Raw genomic sequence first — 19,296 nt, 5'->3', positions numbered from 1 at the left:
ATTGTAAAATATTAACATCAATATTATAATAAATTTACAATAGTTATAACAAAATAAAAACTTGTTGTGTTCTTATTAATACTTACCACGGACACCAAACCAAACAAGAAATATATCTCAGCTCATACAATTATTTACGAATGATTTTTATTTAATATTAATTCTTTATAATATATCGAATTTGTGGATTAATTTCGTGTTTCTATATTTAATTATATTAATATCGTCAATATAGTTTGAATTTTCTTTTAATATTATGTATATACTTTATTAGTTCCAGGAGTACGGAAAATTTAATTTTATCATCATTTGATTAACTTTAAGCGGACATATTGATAATATTGGTCGCTTCCAAAAGTTTCGTAACTGTAATGGATAACTTAAATGAAATATCTTTTATGGCTAGTTGACTTTTTATCCCAGCATTCTTAAGTGCATATTGGTATACATCAGCATAATACTGAAAGGTAATATACCAAATTTAAGAATGATAATTATTATTTGTGACTTAATTTAAAATTCATATATTTTACGTAATCTTTTTCATCCGCTGGATCACTACAGAATTCTGTGCTGACTTCTGAACAATTAACAACCGAAGTATGGAATGGCGTTACCAGGAGTATTGCGTTAGATTTCTAAATAAACCAAAATTTTTCATAAAGCATATATTTTTTTACATAATAATTATAATTAAGTATCAAATAAAATATTGCCCTTCTATAATATTCTTAAGAATGTCGATGCATATGAATGAATATGGAGCATATATCCATAGCGACAGACTTATTATTATAAAACATATATCGTAATAATGATCGAAAACTTAGTCCGAGTTATTATTATTCTAAGCAACTTCTCAATTTATTAACACATATATTAGCCGATAAAAACACAAATTTCTTATCTCGGAATATAGTGCTACGTCATTGGGTCCGTTAGCTCATGGTCGTATCATTAGATATTCTGCTCGATTAGGCGAATCCCAATCGGTGCTACATTATCATATATTCACCGCGTGTATAATGTATTTTTTTCGGTAAAAATAAGTTCTCCTTTAAATTTTCCATTCCAATGTAATAATTGTATCTTGATTGATTTAATAATTCTCTTGTAAAGTGTATTTCCTACTTTAAGTGGTCCTTGATGTATGGCAACCTCTGTTTAATGTTTCGTTGATTCCAGTTCTTCTTCATCAATAATCGTTGAACGTTGATTTTCATAAATTTTGATTTCATATCTTTATTTTTGCTCCTCTATTATTATTACACTTTTAACATTTAAAATTTAATCAGCTTTATGTGAAATACAAATTTGTTTGACGTTCTTTGGATGTTCTACATAATGTATGATTGTTCTTGCAAATATCTTATTTTTAGAGGAAAGTTTATCGGTATGCATGACAATGATTATAATTTCATTTTTATACATCGATTGTCGTACTATTTAAATTCAACTTCTTAAATACAAATCACAGTCGTTAAAAGCATTTTATTTTATTGCACAATTACAAAATTCTTTTAATTAAATCGTATTATATTAAAAAAATATAAAGAAAACTGAAAACAACTTTTGATATTTTAATATCGGAATAGGTATTTATTTTTGCAAACTACTTTTTACGATTACTAATGTACAAACAAATCATAAGTAACAAGGCATCTATTGACAAAGGAATAAATAAAGTTATTTTCAAACAATTTAAAACGTAAATTTTTAATAGAATAATAATTTCTCATTGTCTTCTGTTAAATAAAGTTAATTATCATATAATAACGATAGTACAATATATTAGTAATTAAATATAATAATATTATTGTAATAAATTGGAAAACCTTTACAAAACGTAAATATTGAATTTATTTTCGTTACACACAAAGACATTCGAATAACATTTTGTATAAATAACACAACAAAAATGTAGGAGATCACCCTTTTACCATACAGAGATATATATTTCTTAAATAATTACTAATATTTACTAACTATTTACTAACTAAAAATAAATAAACTAAATATTTACTTAAAGAATTTGAATAAATTAGATAGAAATATATATTATATATGAAATAAAAGATCACAAAATAGGATTATAAATAAATATTTGAATTTAAATAGATTAAAATTAAAAATTTAAGATTTTAAGATAAAATGAGTTGAATTAAAATGGCAGTTTAGTAAATTCGTATGTATTTTCAGTTTTCTGATATCACTTTTTTCATGTTGATATAGCAATAATAAAGTATAATGTTGTAACTATAAATACGAAACTTTTTTAAATTTTCTTTTGTAAAAGTAATTCGCTACGCATTAAATAATTAAAATCATTAGCTTATATTTTTTTTTCAACATTTTCTTCAAAATAGAAGTGTCAAAAGAAAATTATAGAATTTTAATTTATCTTAATTTAAATAAGTAAATCTAACAGCATAGATTTCATATCTAAACAATAATTAAAGAATAAATTTATCATTTCACACTAAAAATATAATAATTGTATACAAATTAGAAGAATAAAAACACACACACATACACACACATTTGTCTTTTATTGATGTTATGTCAAAGTAAACATTGGACAAGCAATTGACAAGATGTCTGTTTATATTTCATAAATGAATTTACTAGACTACACTGTTAGAGCTTAAAGAGGCAGAGATTCTTAAAGGCAAAATTTGCAAATGAATAAGTCGCGTGTGCATGTGTTTGTGAAGATAGTACGCACCTGCTTAGCTACAAAACCGTGGATTTCTTTTATTTGCACAACTATATCACGATATCCTCGTGTCGCATTCCATCTCGACCATGAAAATGAATAGGCGGTGGACACCAAACCCATGCACTGCAGCAGATGAGCTACGGCTATTGGATGCTTCACAGAAATTCCTTTGATGTAGCTCGCGGCATCTTGCTCGGGGAAGAAATCGCATCCCATTCTTCGTAATGTCTGTGAATGTTTATCGTATACATAATGGTACTTGTTTTATCGACTAGTTAATTTTGAATGCAATTTTACATTTGCCTATTAAATAAATAGCTTATCGATTATTATTGGAAGAATTTTTTTTTAATTCTATTACTCTTATGTAATTATGCAAGACATTTTTTAAACAAGACACAGTGTAATTTTTGCTTTATCACATGTTAAATAAAAATGATTTTACCATTAATCAGAAACATTTTCATAACAATAAGTATATATTGTAATATTATGCTGCAACATTTCTGAACGGTAGTCCTTATATATATATATATATATTTATATATATATATATATATATATATATATATATATATATATATATATATATATATATATATATATATATATATAGCCTATTGTTATTAGAGTTACGAGAAAATTATTTAATATATAATACAGTTTTAGTTCATAAGAGTTTTCGTAAGTATTATCATACGCCGGCTTGCAAATAATTAAATCTATGTAAATCAAATAAAAATATATTTCTAATAATATTATATGTAACATTCCATAAATATTTATTTTATTATACTTTTCAATGATGACAATTTTACTTTAATTTGATTATATAATATAGTGATTCATTTAAATGCCACGAATATACAAATAGTAACATAAAAAAAATAAAATATTTAAAACAAGTCAGGAATACGTAATTTTAAACATTGTATGTTTTATTCGATAATTGATGAGCTCGAGCATATTTTAAAATTCTTATAAATATAATAATTATTTATTACTTACATCGATTAATTTGTGAAGTCTGATAAACTCTCCTTCAATATTTTCAAAGACCTTATGCGCTGCACCCACTACTGAATTTAAACAGACCATATCTTCCTAATTGACAAATTTTACTTTATACTATCAGAAGTACTGCGGCATTAAGTAGACGTTAAAACAAGCGTATTATCACAGATTTGTTCTATGCTTGTTTAATTAATTTTGCGTTTAGATAATAGGGAATTGGAATAATAATGAGAATTTACTTGTGATAGATAGCAGATTCTATTCAATTTCTTTGATTTGTGATTGATTATATTAATTGCAACGGTAATAAGCTAATAATTGAAATCACATAATAGAACGCATAATACAAGTCATGTGAAATATTGACATTTATCGGGGAGAAATATTTTCTTCGCATAAATTCATATCCAGCACATAGTTCATACCCTTATAAGAAATTCCAGCTGAATAATGGCGCCGGTGATACTGAGTATGACGCCGTTACCATTTTTATCTGCCTCTGGCTTTAGCTCCCAACTTTGGAAGGGTAAATTGATAAAGCGGTAGGCTACTAGACCGTGAATGCCGAACTTGCCAGTGCGAAAGGTAATCGTTTGCTTCTCTTCGTTGTATTTAATGTCATGTACATCCTCCGTGGACCATATCTTTTCATCTGATAACCAATGTGCAACTAGCGGTGGCTCGAACCACAATTTGGTTTCCGGTAGCCTGTGGAGATTAAATGGCCTGAGACGATTGCTCGCAGAAAAAGTTAAATTCGCAAATACATCGAATCTTTAAATAAATTGATTATAACACTTAATTTGCCTTTTTATTCAACAATTTAAACTTATGAGAATTTTCTAGTACCATATGCAATAGTACGCCGCACAGCCCACGTTAGTTTAAGATTCAATTTAAATGCGTTTTCCAATACTTTATTCACTTAATTTATTCATAAATTAAAAAACACCTTATCAAATGTTAAAGAATCACAATAACTTTTATAAATATTATTGAGTGTAATGATATTATTAAATATGCGTATTAAATTCGAGGAAAGAAATAAACTAAGAAACTGCTTGTTCTTTTGTGCGATATTGTACTCAGTAATTTATTGCTATATTATATGATTGTTGTAATATAGTAAAATAATGATAAAATAGTAATAAATAATACACAATAAAAAGAATAAGGCCCACTTAAGAGTGACAAGGATGAGTGCCTCCATCGATGCCTCCAAAGCTTTCATTTCGGCCTCAATGATTTCTGGTGTTCTTTCGGACTCTGGCGCAGTTGGTGGAGCTTTATAAGGTCTTGAAAACTTGATAAATTCAAGTTGGTTCGGTAACTGCACTAAATAAATCATAAAATTACATTAAGTACATAATTCAGCATAAAGTAAATTTTAGGATAATATTATTTATTGCAATTTGCACACTTATGACTGTACTATTGTATAAAAACTAATTGTTGTCGATTGTACCATTGCTATTGGTTTTAAATCTTTATCTCAACTATCACAAAGCATTAATATCTTTGGATATTTATGAAAGTGCAATCTCCTTTATCTGATATATTTTAAAAGTTTTAATAGGGCAATTTTCCATCTACTTAGTTCCCTTCACTCAGAGTTATTTTTTCTCTCATGCCTTTTTACGAAACGGACTGTTCCCATTTCGCTTTTTATTAGTCTTAATATCTAAAGCTTCTCCATATGCGCTTAAGCTCGGACAGTTTGAAAATGCATGTCAAAAGTGCCCCAAGGCCAATTGAATTAGAGGAAAGGAGAGATCAAGGCAGTAAGGGTAACTTACTTTTAACGATAAGATAATTTGCATTTAACATTGGTAACTTAACAATACTAAAATAATCACACGCTACTCGTTTTTCTCAGCAATGCCTACTGATATATACACAAATACATACGTAATTGCATACGCGCATACTTGCATACACACAGACACATACACGGACGCATTTACACGCACACAAACATACACGCGCGCGCGCGCGAGCGCATATTTTTGTTTGTGAACGGATGCAATTGTATCTGTATTATCAAATATATTTACATAATCTAGTAGTTTCTCATTTTATCAAAATCATATGCCACTCGATGATATATATATATATATATACAACTACATACACAGACATACATACACGCGCGCGTGCGCGCGCATATATATATATATATATATATATATATATATATATAAATGACACGCACAGATATATGAGTGAAGTGTGCGTATGTGTGTGTGTGCGTGTGTGTGCACCTGCGTATGTAATTGATTCTGTTCATGGAAAATAACGTTCTCGTTTGTTTCTGTCTCATTTTGTAATATACTTAAGTATGTATATATATATATATATATATATATATATATCAAAATATAAGCCTGCGTCTTACACGTACATAAGAGCACGCATGCATAAATGCATATGTACAATTTCACCTTGACAAGTGCATACATTCATTTAGAATATCGGTCAGGAACTGATTATTGCTTTTCCTTCTTTGTCTTCTGTCCTCGTTTGACCCAAGGAATTAAATTTACATATGAGCTTGCCGTACCCTTGCCCTTCACAATGCATTTTTCTGTAACTATTTCTTCAGCACGCATATATTTACTGGCCAATCACATATATTTTGCAAGCTTGGCAATAACCAAACGATAAGTTCTTCAAATTTTATAGAAAGAAATCTTGATCCTTAAAATTTCACCGTTGGAATGTTGTAATAAATAAAATATGTAGCTTAAAAATTTGTGTTCTTTGTTATCACATTCACCCAATTATTAATTCAATATATTTAATATTAAAGATGATATTAAAGAATATTTTAATATGAAACAATACTAATTCTACACCATTTATAAGTTTTAATAACATTTAATGAAAATCAGCCCCAAGACACTCTAACACAACACATTTAAAGTTCATGATTTTAAAGTTGAGAAATTCATTTAGAAAAGTCTAATCTACATAAAAATAAACTTATAATATATATGATTTCAAATAATGTTTTATATGCCTCGTTCAGTTACTTACGAGTTGTAAGAGAAATGTCTCGACGGAAATCTTTCGGCTGTGGCGGTTGATTTATTAGAGCAATTTGATAATGCCCTCCTAAAATTATGTATTTACGTAAATTTACTTCTGTTTTTTTACATTTCGTAAAAAATAAGCGTCTTCTTTCTTTCTTCGTTTCATCTACCATTACATAATAATTATCAGTAAATGATAAAAGTATAAACCATAAAACGATACTGGATATAAAATGATTAATCACAGAGTGAAAATTAAAATTTAGTAGTGTTTTCATTTTTATTAAATTTGTATATTGAATCTTAAAATTGTGTAATGAATTTGAATCAGTACAATACATAACACCAATAATTGAATGAAAGTACAGTAAAAAAAACAAAAACAAAAAAAAAACTATAACAAATTTTAATCATATTGTAATACTGTAATATCATCACTTTCGTTAGAAAAATTTTATTATGGAATAAGGAATTTTTCTCGTAAAACATTATTATATACAGACCTTCATGATGCGCGATAACTTCCTCTGGGTTAGCTAAGTTTGTTTCCGGCCCAGCCTCGATTGGTGGCATGAAATCGGAATTTGATTTTTCTTTGTGTTTCTTGCGCTTCGATGATTTCGATCCTGCGGTTGACTCATTCGTGGGCGGATTTAATATACGCTTGATCAGCGCTTTTTTCTCAGCTAATCGTTGCACACGAGTATCCTTCTGTTCTTCCCGCATTTCATGAAGGTAATTGCTTTCGGAAATGCAGAAATCTAATAAATCTGTTGGATTTTGAGAATTTAACAAAATTTATTTAAGCCTCGTGTAATATCTAATTTCTTTGTGCAAATATTTGAATATAATAATAAATTTTATGATATTGATAAATTTAAGAAATAAATTTGAAATTACTAAAAGATTATATAATAATAATGTATCTGATACTTTCACCAAAAAATTAATATTATTTTTTATATTTTTTGTGCATCATTTTAATGTTAAATAGTCAAAGAAGACTAAATTTAGCCAGCAATTTCACAATGCATTTTAAGCAGTTTCATATACTTAAGTATACTCATTAATGAGTCAAAGTAATGTATTTATTATACCTGGGACTAAGTTAGATAGATTTAACTTGATTGAATAAAATGAAGTTCATTTGAGTAACGAATAAATAGTAATTAATGCAATATCAACTTGTCATGTATAAGATACATAAAAGAATCAACAATATGTGTTATAAAATATTGAATAGGATAGCGGTTATAATAAATCTGACCGTTGCTACCACAATTTTATCATATTTAAGTTATTTAAACAAAATTCGGAAGTGTTTCATATAATTAAAAAAAAAAAATATATATATATATATCAATCATTTAAAATTGTTAGAATAGATTTAAGAATACACATCATTAAATTTGACTATTCAAAAAACATTTCAAAAAAAAAAATTTTCAACAATGAATAATTTATTATACTTTCCTCTGTCGATTATAATTAATTCTAGAAAATGACGTTATGATTATTATGAAAAAATGGATAAAAAAAATAAAGCTTATTTTAATCTATTAATATTAGTTATTTTATTAAACCACTTAATTATAGTAATTCGCGATGAAGAATCCTACATTTTTATATTAAATTGTAGCAACTAATTCTTAAAAAAAAATATTTTAAATACCATAAGCATTATTTTAAAATAGCCAATACAAAATTCATTGCAGTAAAATAATTATTTCGTATTTGTGCTTTAGATAACATGCTGGCTTATAGAAAATTCTAAATTATTGAATTATTTTGAATTATTGAATATTTATTGAAATTATGTGACAGCTGTCCTTAATATAGACAAGAAAATTTATTTCTATGATACGATAATGAAATTAATTTGGTTCACTGACATTATGAACTATCAGGCTAATAGTATTTTTTGTCTATTGATAAATTTTGAAATCACATGAATCGTAAGAAAATTGACACAAAATTGAAAAAGGAAATTTTATTTTCTATAAAATTCATATTTTAAACCATCTACAGACATCAATATTAGTTGAAAAATATCAATTCCAAAGAAAAAAATATTATCAATAATAATCTGTTATTGACAATATAAATACTTATACATTCTTTCTACAAACAAATGTCTTATCGATACAATTTTTTTAAATACATATGTTCTCTTAGTAATGAAAGACATTGTTTAATAGCGCTACATAATTTCTTGCACTGAATATTAGTTAGAATTTATGTTTGAATTGAAGAATAATTATTGAGTAAACATTAAAGCACAATAAAAATTAAACATAAAAATATTACTGTATATTTTATTTTTCCTTCATTGTAAAATAAAGGTTTTGTACTATTTCTACCAACGTATACCTAACCATTTTTTTTTATAAATTAAAACTCTCACGTACATTTTTACGTTAATTCATAACAGATTTTCATAATTTTTTTACAATGATTTTCAATGCTGCACCATATATATATATATCATATCATGATAATTTTAAGTAATAATAATAGCAAATTATATAATGAAAGAAATGAAAACTTTATTATTTTATATTTTGAAGATTATTTTATTACTATGAATTTGAGAAAATATTACACGTCAAGTATATTAATGAGATACAAGTTCAATAAATAAATTGATTTATAATAAACATTCGTCTCAATATAATTTTGTATTAGTTTTATTCAAAATTTCAGGATAAAAATTTTATTGTAAATTATATATTGAGAATTTTATTTATTAAGATTATCATATAAATTAAGAACAAACTATAGTTGTAATGAAATTTTATTAACATAATAATGAAATAATGAAAAAATATTTGCTATGTTATTAGATGTATGATAAAATAAGTTACCCATTTTCATTTGGTATTTATCTGGTAGTTCCGGTATATGAAAAGATGCCGACTGATCGGAAAAATAGTCGTAGCTTAGCCAAATAACTCGAATGGCTGAAGAATAGCAGTCGATGTCAAGAGGTAACTTAATTGTCAAATGAATCTCTTCAAAATCAATTTCTATGGCCTTTCTAATAAATTATAAAGTAAAAGGTTGTTATTGGCACCCAATAAGGCATACATTAATGATGATAAAATTCAATAAAAAAATCTGAATAATTTTAGAGAAGACAGTCTTATTATTAAAATATCGATTATTTTTGTATCCTCAATAATTATATTACTTTATTTTTAACCTCAATTAAAAATACAGAATTGTTTGGAACATTAGAATACAAGATTGTTCAAATATAAGTATAGTGTCACACTCATAAGAATGAAGAAAATATGTGCTAGAAGCAAAATTATAGCAATGAAACTAATCAATACAACCGTCGTACAATACTATATTCAAATATATATCCATAAGTATATTAACAGTTATAATAAAGTTAATGCCTGTCGAAGTAAATCTACAACTAAAGGGATATCGAAACTATTCTAATAAATCATTCGATAAGCTTAGAAAAATTAATAAATTGCAAATAATTTAATAGACCAAGTTTCATAAAACTATTAAATTAATTGCAAAGAAATTTGATATAATACGTTTCCAAAATTTTTTAAAGCATTAAAATATCAGTCAATGTTTGCAAACAATATACAAAAATTAATAGTTGTACGAATGAAGCAACTATCTAAGTGTTTATATATTAATTTTTAAAAATGATAAATATATTCATAAATGGAGGTGATTTATTTAGGATTAGTATCTTATATTTAGTAACTGGTATGAAAATATAATAGAGAATTAATTCACATATATTTTATCATGCATTTTTTAATTATAAAAATAAATAATACAAAGCGAATAGTACAGTTCACATAAACGAATATGATGACATTAACGAAAATATATATAAAAACCTGTCTTTTTCAGAGATTTGTTTCATGCTGATCGGCAGCTTTATAAAGGCCCAAAAGCAACAAACAAGTGATGATAATTCCTTAATGTATTTTGCATTTTTTAAATCTACTTTGATCGTGTCCCTTTCTATTTGACGAAGCAAATTATAACTTGCCGCGTCTATCGCAATTTGAAGACTATCTCGATATTTTTGGCGCACCTATACATATTACATATACGTATCGTTAAAGGAATCGTGCTTTCCATAATAATTTTATTTACAATATTCGTTTTTTTTTTATATATATATATATATATATATATATATATATATATATATATATATATATATATATATATATATATATATATATCGTTAACAAATAATTTCTATTATTTGAGAGCGTAAACTTTCACTTACCGTTATTATCATCATTTGTATTGATATAATTTTACAAATACAAAATTTTTAAATCTCGATCGAAATACAATTTTTCCAGCTATTATTTACAGAAATTTAGTAGCTACACATTTTATTGCAATACATGCATTAAATAGTTATGTAATTATTATTTTAGCAACGAGAAAAATATAAATAATATAGTAAGCCGTATAAATATACTATTTTTCAAATAAATATTATTTAAATAATATACATTCACCTCCTTATAATTTTCAATCGAAATTAATTTATGATCCAAGGGATAATCAATGATTTCATTTAACGCGTTTATAATCTACAAAAATACAAAAAGAATACTTTAGAATAAAAATAATTGACATATTATTTTTTTTAAATTCTTACGCAAATTCTCATCTGAAATTTTGTTGACAGAGTATTTACGCTTATTTTCGAATCATCCAATGATTGAATGAACAGAAACGTATTTAGATATTGAACATTGTGTGTATCTGGTAAATTTTTGCATATTCTGTAGCAACACCACTGAGATTTTAAGTATTCTATATATTAGTTAATTGGGATTATATTGTAAATTATAAATGTCAGAAAAAATTTAATCCGTTTATGTAACAACGACTAATTCTAAGAAAAATGTATAATAGGTTTATAAAAAATGTAACGATATAAAACGAAACTATAAATATTTTAGTAATGTATCTGCCGATACATAAAATTATATACCATCATTCCATTTAAATGAAAATCTTTTTAATAAATAAATAGATAATGTATATATAAATTCTATAAAGTATTATCCCAAAAAAAGAATATGTAAGTATTTGTTTGCTATCTAATAAGATAAGTAGTTAAAATTAATTTCATAGCATTTGCATATATAATACATCAATTTTTCATTTTCTAAGACTTTCCTTTACAATTTAGAAAATATATAATTTATATTACGTATATATAATTTATATTACATAACGTTAAAAATTTTAGCTGACAATATTTAATAATATAATGTAATATTTAAAAGAAAATACGGTAGTTATTTTATCCCTATTTAAATTCTTTTAAACAAAATTAATTAAAATTAAATATTTACTTCTTCTTCTTCCCAATATTTAAGTTTATATTCCGTGAAAGCTTTCCGTTGCTCATTTAGTAGATTAATTAATTTTTGTAATTGAATTTTTCTATGAACCATCTGCTCCTTCTCTATCACAATTTTGTTCTCAGTTTTAAATGTTTCCGTATCAATTTCATTTTGTAACTCTTCGACAAGTTGAGTTCTAATATAAAATATACATTTATTATTATTATTATATTATTATATGTATATGTATATATATATATATATATATATAATCGTCTCATTTATATTAATGTTATGAAAGTTACCGATCATTAATTCGTTTATTTTTATCATTATTATGATTATCAACATAACTATTAAAAAATTTTATTTGTTCTAAATATTCACTTATTGTAGACATCATTTTTATAATAAACTCGGATTAAAATTCAATTTATTTGAAATTATCTTATATGCGTTTTTTATTTATGTATTACGAAGATAAATATGTATAATTATTCTGAGGATTTTAGTTTTAATTTTAAGAGAATAAAATTTTTATTTACTTCGTTTATTGATATTTTAATCATAAATGTAAGACTGTTAATAATTGTATTGAACGTAATATTATGTAAAGCAACATATTCGAGATTTTATTATAAATTATATTAAATTTATTCGTAAGAAATGATTATTTTATTGAATAAATTTTAGTATTATTTTCACACTCAAAAGTACAGTGAAAAATTCAAATTCAATTTAAATTAAGTACATAAAAATGATATATTCTTAATTACAAATACACATAAACAGGTGCACAATTGTTTGTATATATATATATATATATATATATATGTTTATTTATACATTTATCTCTAAAATGTTTAGATCTATCTCATAATAAATATCAATTATAAATCACAGAAGGAATGTCGGGATGAAAATCAAAATAAGTAAATATATTGATGTAAAAACTACACAAACTCGACTACTATACTTTTTTAATTAACTAGACAAAATACGAATATAAAGTTAGAGTATAATGAACGAACAAATGTTGATTTAAAGCACGAACTGAAATTTACTGCATTCGATTTTCAACTGGAATATACTCGGAAATGCTTCTATATGCTGTATAAGAGAACTGATAGAGGGGATATAATGGAATATATAGATATATAGATGGATGGATAATTAACGTTTCGCGCAGCTGAAGCGTGTTCCTTAAATTCTGCATAGTACATGAAAGGAGCGCGGAGCGTTTCGTTGGAAAACAGCCAAAATCTCACATAACCCACAAACGTATCCAATGCTCTTACTTTCATTGCATAGAATCTAATAAATCGTTTATATGTAAGAGAAAGTTCCAAACATACAAATGAGTCTGTCTAATCATGCAAACACACACATTTTTGCAAAAACACACAGATTTAATGTATCATTATTATGACAGTTTAATGATTTATAAGTATTTTACGAACCTATTTATATATTTTTTCAATTATATATGAGGATAGAAAAAAATATTGTATACGTTTTATTACTTTTATTATTGTTTATGAATAATAATTTTGTGTATGATTTAAATTAAGCAAATGGCTTAGCGAATTTATGAATATACGATAATCGTTTGATTATTAATTTTGAACAAAATATATATGGATATATTAAGATATATTACTATTTTACAAGTAAAGATGTTATTTTTAAAGTTTTACGAACGTTTTACTGCAAAACTGGATATATGTTCATATATGTACATATACAAGTTTGCATTGCTCTTAGAAAAAGAGGAGCCGATTTTAATAATTATATATATTATATATGCTTCTTAAATTTGTTGCATTCATTATAGAACTTAATATGTATATATATATATATATATATATATATATATATATATTACGAATAACTATATTAGTGCACGTGTAAATGTGATGTTGGTCGTTTTGCGAACGTGTTTATATCAATTAATACGTAAATACGCGTATGTTGGTGCATGTGCAATTAGTAAACGTAGTAATTATGCCACGCATCTCATCAAAATGAAAATCTACGCATGGTACATGTATTTAATTTACCGTAACCTTTCATCCAATTAATTTAGCACGCAATCTTCCTACCCAGCATTTCGATGCATGCAAACGATTGCAGAAAGTACGTTCTCTCCCCCCTCCCCCTCCCCGCCCCCTTCCCCCTCTCACACTCTCTATCTCACTCTCACTCACGCTGTTCCATATTTGACTACGTACTCCGGAGTTCCATGGCCGTGCACATCCCATTTGCATGGAACATTCATTTTACAATAAATAGTCGTTCCTGAGAACAGATGGTGCACCGATAGGATGACGGCGGAAGAACAGAGGGCGAAACGTCATGAATAATGGACAATGATAAGTGAGGCAATCGTAATGAGATGTTTCAACTAGCGAATCGGACACTTTATTTTGAGAAAGACGCTACTTATCCGTAGTATAACGAGGCGACTGTATCATACGGTTAACGAACTCCAAGTGACAAAACTTTGCTGCATACGTAGATGTGCATTACGAATTATGACTTGCATGAATTTCATAATTATTTATTATAATTCCATAATAAAAATAGCATTTAAAAAAGAATTTATTAAGTCGTGAACTAGTTTAATAATATATCTTCGATAATAATGAATTTCGATAATAATTATTCATGCTAATTTACAATCAGACATTAACATGGATGAACATTAAAAGGCATTAATAATAAAAATACTACTTTCGTGTATTTAAAATCGTAAATTTAGATTACGAATTTTTACACAGACATTACAACTCTTTACATAAATTTTAACACAAATTTATCTGGTCATTATAATAATGTTAAAAATTCGAACTATGCTTGTTATTTTACAATATATTCCAAAAAATCATTAGCCTCGTAGTGAAAAACTAATAAAATATTATCTATTATTAAGTAAAATTATATTTTTATTTATTATACATTAATTTAAGTTTTATTTAAATTAAATAAAAAAAAAAAATACCTCTCATTATACAATCACTTAACACTTCTCCATAAAATAATTATAATCAAGATCAAATATTTATAAATTTCATTTTTTATCTTTTAATGTATATAATTCATATTTTTTAAATTTAATTATACCGAAATAATATTACTTTTTTATTATTTCATATTACTAATTTTACTTTTTTGTATACTTCTCTAATTTTAATGGCGTTTAAAAATATTTACATTTCGTTTTCAATTTTGAACTTTTGGCCTAGCTGATAGACTTAAAAAAAAGTATAAATCTTGTTAAGCTACATAAAATATATAGATTATTAATACATAAAAATATTTTTTTATATTTTGTATCTATTTAATCTGAAATATTTTAATTATAATAATTAAATTCGAGAGAAAGTTTTATCATTAAAGAGTCGATTGTGCAACAATTGTGCTTTCATAGATGATGATACATACTTCAATTCTATTTAATTATAAAAAGTGACATACACTTGAATATTTATGTCTTCTAGATTTTGAGCCATTGTAATTGCATCTTGTCCGTCAATCTTTTTTTTTTTTTTACTCAATCCTTTTTCTAGTTGCTTTTGGGAAATCTATATGATACGAATAATAAAATATTGTTTATTAGCAATATTATTTTTAAATAAAATAAATAATTGAATATTATAAAAAAAGTCTTTGTATATATATATATATATATATATATATATATATATATATCCATAATGCATAAATGCTGTAAATATTAGATTCGCACAAAAAACGATTTTAAATATTGATAATCTGTATTATATTGTACGAAATAAAAATTATATACTAGATTATAATAAAATTGTCATATTATAAAAGTGGTTTCTATGTTGCCTCATGTTAAAAAATTTTTACTATTTTTGTTCTTTCAATAATGAGTATTTAAAAGCGATGGTAAATTGTCAATTTATTATGAAATTATCTGTTTCAATTGTATTATGTAATTTTTCACACCTACTCACATCCAATCGAGTAATCTTTTAAAAGATTTCATTTCATTCAATTCAAACAAACAAAAATATACGTTCCAATATTTCAAAATATATGCATCTACAGAAGTTATGAAATTTATAGACTAAATACTTTCGAAATCTACTTTTAATAAATGTTAATATTAATTAATATTATTATTATATTAGAAGAATAAAATGAAATTTTTGTTTATTTTGTGAGGTTAATTCAGTCGATATTATGTAATGTATATTCTAATTATTTTAAGTTTTTTATATTTAGAAAAACCAACTTTTGTACAATAAAATATTGTTTAATTTATTATCGTAATTTATAATATCAGTACCTATCAATTAGTATAAGCAGATATTATTTTTCATTTTCTATAAATTTTATTTTTTTGGATGTACTGCTTAAATAACTATTAATTTTATCTGTTTTTTTTATCAAGATTATTACATTGATACTATTGAATACTTTTAAATATTAAAATGACTTCTATAGATACTGTTGTTATTAATTTGTTCTTTATTACAATAAATATTAATAATTAATCTTTAATTGGGATCATATTCATTCAACTAATAATTATTTAAGACATAAATTATACTTTTAATGATTTTTTTTGTTGAGCAATTAATAAATAAATGAATTGTGCATTAATTTGAATATTAAGGAGCTTTCACATTTAAGAATAAATTCTCATTAAGTTATTCAATTATGATTTATTAATTAATTTCAATTGTAAATTTACATTTTTTTAATTAACATAGATTAAATAATTTTTGTTTATAAAGTTGCACAATGTAGATATCTTATTGCATCTTTTTAATATGAATATTTTTCATTTATTATAGAAATATTCTTATTTCTAATTATGTAATTGCTAAAAAAAATATACATATATTCAATAAATTCTTTTCGTAAATTTTAATTTATATTTATTGTTTCTTAACTATTTGCAAAATTCTAGACTTTATTTGAAAATCTATATATTTTCATCTTCAAATTATCATACACGTAATAATAAATCCGATTTATTCTCTGAGGTAATACTCGAATATTCATTATTATTTATAGAGTTGTAAAAAAATTAGTTATTAGTTTATTTTAAATTCAAATAATTATTACAATATGTCTAAAGAATTTATTTTACATAATAATACTTATTTATTAACGCCGTTGATTTATAATACCTTATGTACTAAATACTTTACTATTTATTACTTGAGAATTTTATTTATCAAAATTTTTTTGCTTACAAAATTCTATGTAAATATCATGCTTTTTATTAATTACGTTAAAAAATTGAAAGCAACATTGGTATTTTTTTCTAACTCATTTACATAATTTAGGAGAATTAGATTAGAGTAATTAAAAAGTAATTGAAACTAATATAGATAAAACATAATTAAAATTCTATTAATTTACAGATACTTTAGAATCTAAATTCTAATTTAAATGTATTGTCTGCATTACTTTTTGTGATGTAAAATTATCAAATTTAATTAGTAATTACTAATTAGTAATAGCTACTTTTTAATTTGTATACCCATAATATTTCATTTTTAATTAATTATAGGTATTTTATTTTTTATTTTTAAATTATAGATGTTCCATTAATAAGCTATATCATGTAAGATCCATACATCATACTTTTAATATAAAAATCATAAAGTGAATAAATTTTTAGAATAGTAAAATAAAATGTTCGAATAATTTTAAATAACAAAAAAGTTTCTTATTAATAAGTTTCTTAAAAATTTGCTCGGCCATCAAAACGATTTTAGATTTCAAAATGATATATATGTAAATTTTTTAATTAACTTCTTGTGTCTTTCGAGTGGAATTTAAATTTGATATTCTAACTCCAATTGTAATAATTTAACATTAAAATATGAAGTTTATAAAATTTCTAAATATATAGAGTTTTTACAGTAACATTTGCTTATAATCATTGTTCATAAAATAATTATTTATAAATTAAATTGAAATTCTATATTAATTATATATATATATATATATATATATATATATATTTAAATTACCTTGCAAAAACTAAAGAATTTATGAAAGATGTTAATTATTATCAAAAATCTATAAATCTTCACTATTGTATAATTGAAAAACTTCATATTTTCGATGTGAACTGAATAAAATAACAATAAAATAAGATACACATATTCATGAATTAATTAATAAATATAGAAAACATTAATTAATTAACTATATGATTAATATTTTCTATCAATATAAACCTGTTTGTTATAAAACTCTAAGCGGATAAAATTTTTATGAATTTACTATAATAATCTTTAGAATTACAATTGTGATGAATGCATTTAACATTTTAAGCGGAAAAGAAAAATTTGTTTATTTACATTATGTGGTCAGAAATTTTCAATAATCAATGGATAAAATTAAAAAATTTAAATTTCATACAACAAATTCCTTAATCTTTCAATTCGAATAAGATAAATGTTTTGGTTGTCTTGTTTTTCAACAAATACGTTATTATTTATTAAATATATGAAAATATGAAAATTCAAGGAAAGCCGAATTGTAACCTAAATTTCTAAGATATTTTAAAAATAGTATCTTATATCTAAAATGTAAATTCTCAGGCTTAAAACAATAATGTACAATCATTTGCCATAGTCTCAGAATCTTCTTATGAAACGGTTCGTTTTCAATATCAGAACCCTCCATATTTCGAGCGATATCCTCTTCATATTCATCGTATATAGTATCTATCGGGTCGTCGATGATTACCGGATTTAAGAGCTTTTTTTTTTTCTTAAGGGACTTCCCCTTTCTTTTAGAAGAATTTGACACTGTTTCCGGCTCGTTTACATTTTCTATAGAGGTTGAATTCATTGTATCGACTGATTTTAAATTATTCGGAATAATTTCTTTGAGATCTTCGGTAGTCGACATTGCTTTTCACTTTTGTATTCACTTCAAATATAATTGAAAAATTATTAACTTCCTGAACGTTCAATTACCTTTTAACAAACTTATTGTTTTTATTTTTACTAGGTTAGTTTATCTTTCGTTGTTTATAAATGATGTATATTATAATTATATATATATATATATATATATATATATATATATATATATATATATTTGTATATGAATATAGATAGAGTTACAATAATACATCGAAAGCTTAAAAGTATAAAGAGTAAGAATTATATGTATA

General features: G+C 24.3%; 1 protein-coding gene across 1 annotated transcript; it reads right to left on the bottom strand.

Moving 5' to 3' along the window:
* Window positions 1-282: 282 nt before the first annotated feature.
* Window positions 283-14,397, bottom strand: LOC105363296 (axonemal 84 kDa protein). The gene is made up of 13 exons (XM_011500963.1): window positions 14,327-14,397; window positions 12,228-12,315; window positions 11,423-11,563; window positions 10,638-10,837; window positions 9,630-9,802; window positions 7,269-7,535; window positions 6,770-6,931; window positions 4,915-5,068; window positions 4,159-4,441; window positions 3,728-3,823; window positions 2,726-2,947; window positions 534-638; window positions 283-460 (listed from the first exon to the last, which is right to left on the bottom strand). The coding sequence occupies exons 1-13, from the start codon at window positions 14,395-14,397 to the stop codon at window positions 320-322; spliced, it is 2,103 nt and encodes a 700-aa protein (XP_011499265.1). The 3' UTR covers window positions 283-319.
* Window positions 14,398-19,296: the final 4,899 nt, after the last annotated feature.

This window comes from Ceratosolen solmsi, unplaced genomic scaffold (assembly GCF_000503995.2).
Source record: "Ceratosolen solmsi marchali unplaced genomic scaffold, CerSol_1.0 scaffold27, whole genome shotgun sequence".
Taxonomy (NCBI): domain Eukaryota; kingdom Metazoa; phylum Arthropoda; class Insecta; order Hymenoptera; family Agaonidae; genus Ceratosolen; species Ceratosolen solmsi.
This window is presented reverse-complemented; position numbering and strand designations above follow the sequence as displayed.

Bases quoted from the DNA above. Each gene is read 5' to 3' on its own strand.
- LOC105363296 (XM_011500963.1), bottom strand. From the start codon at position 14,397: ATGAATGTTCCATGCAAATGGGATGTGCACGGCCATGGAACTCCGGAG. The intron at 7,536-9,629 runs GTAACTTATTTT...AAAATCCAACAG, and splicing joins TAAATACCAAATGAAAATGG to ATTTATTAGATTTCTGCATT. The intron at 6,932-7,268 runs GTCTGTATATAA...ATGTAATGGTAG, and splicing joins AGTTATCGCGCATCATGAAG to ATGAAACGAAGAAAGAAAGA.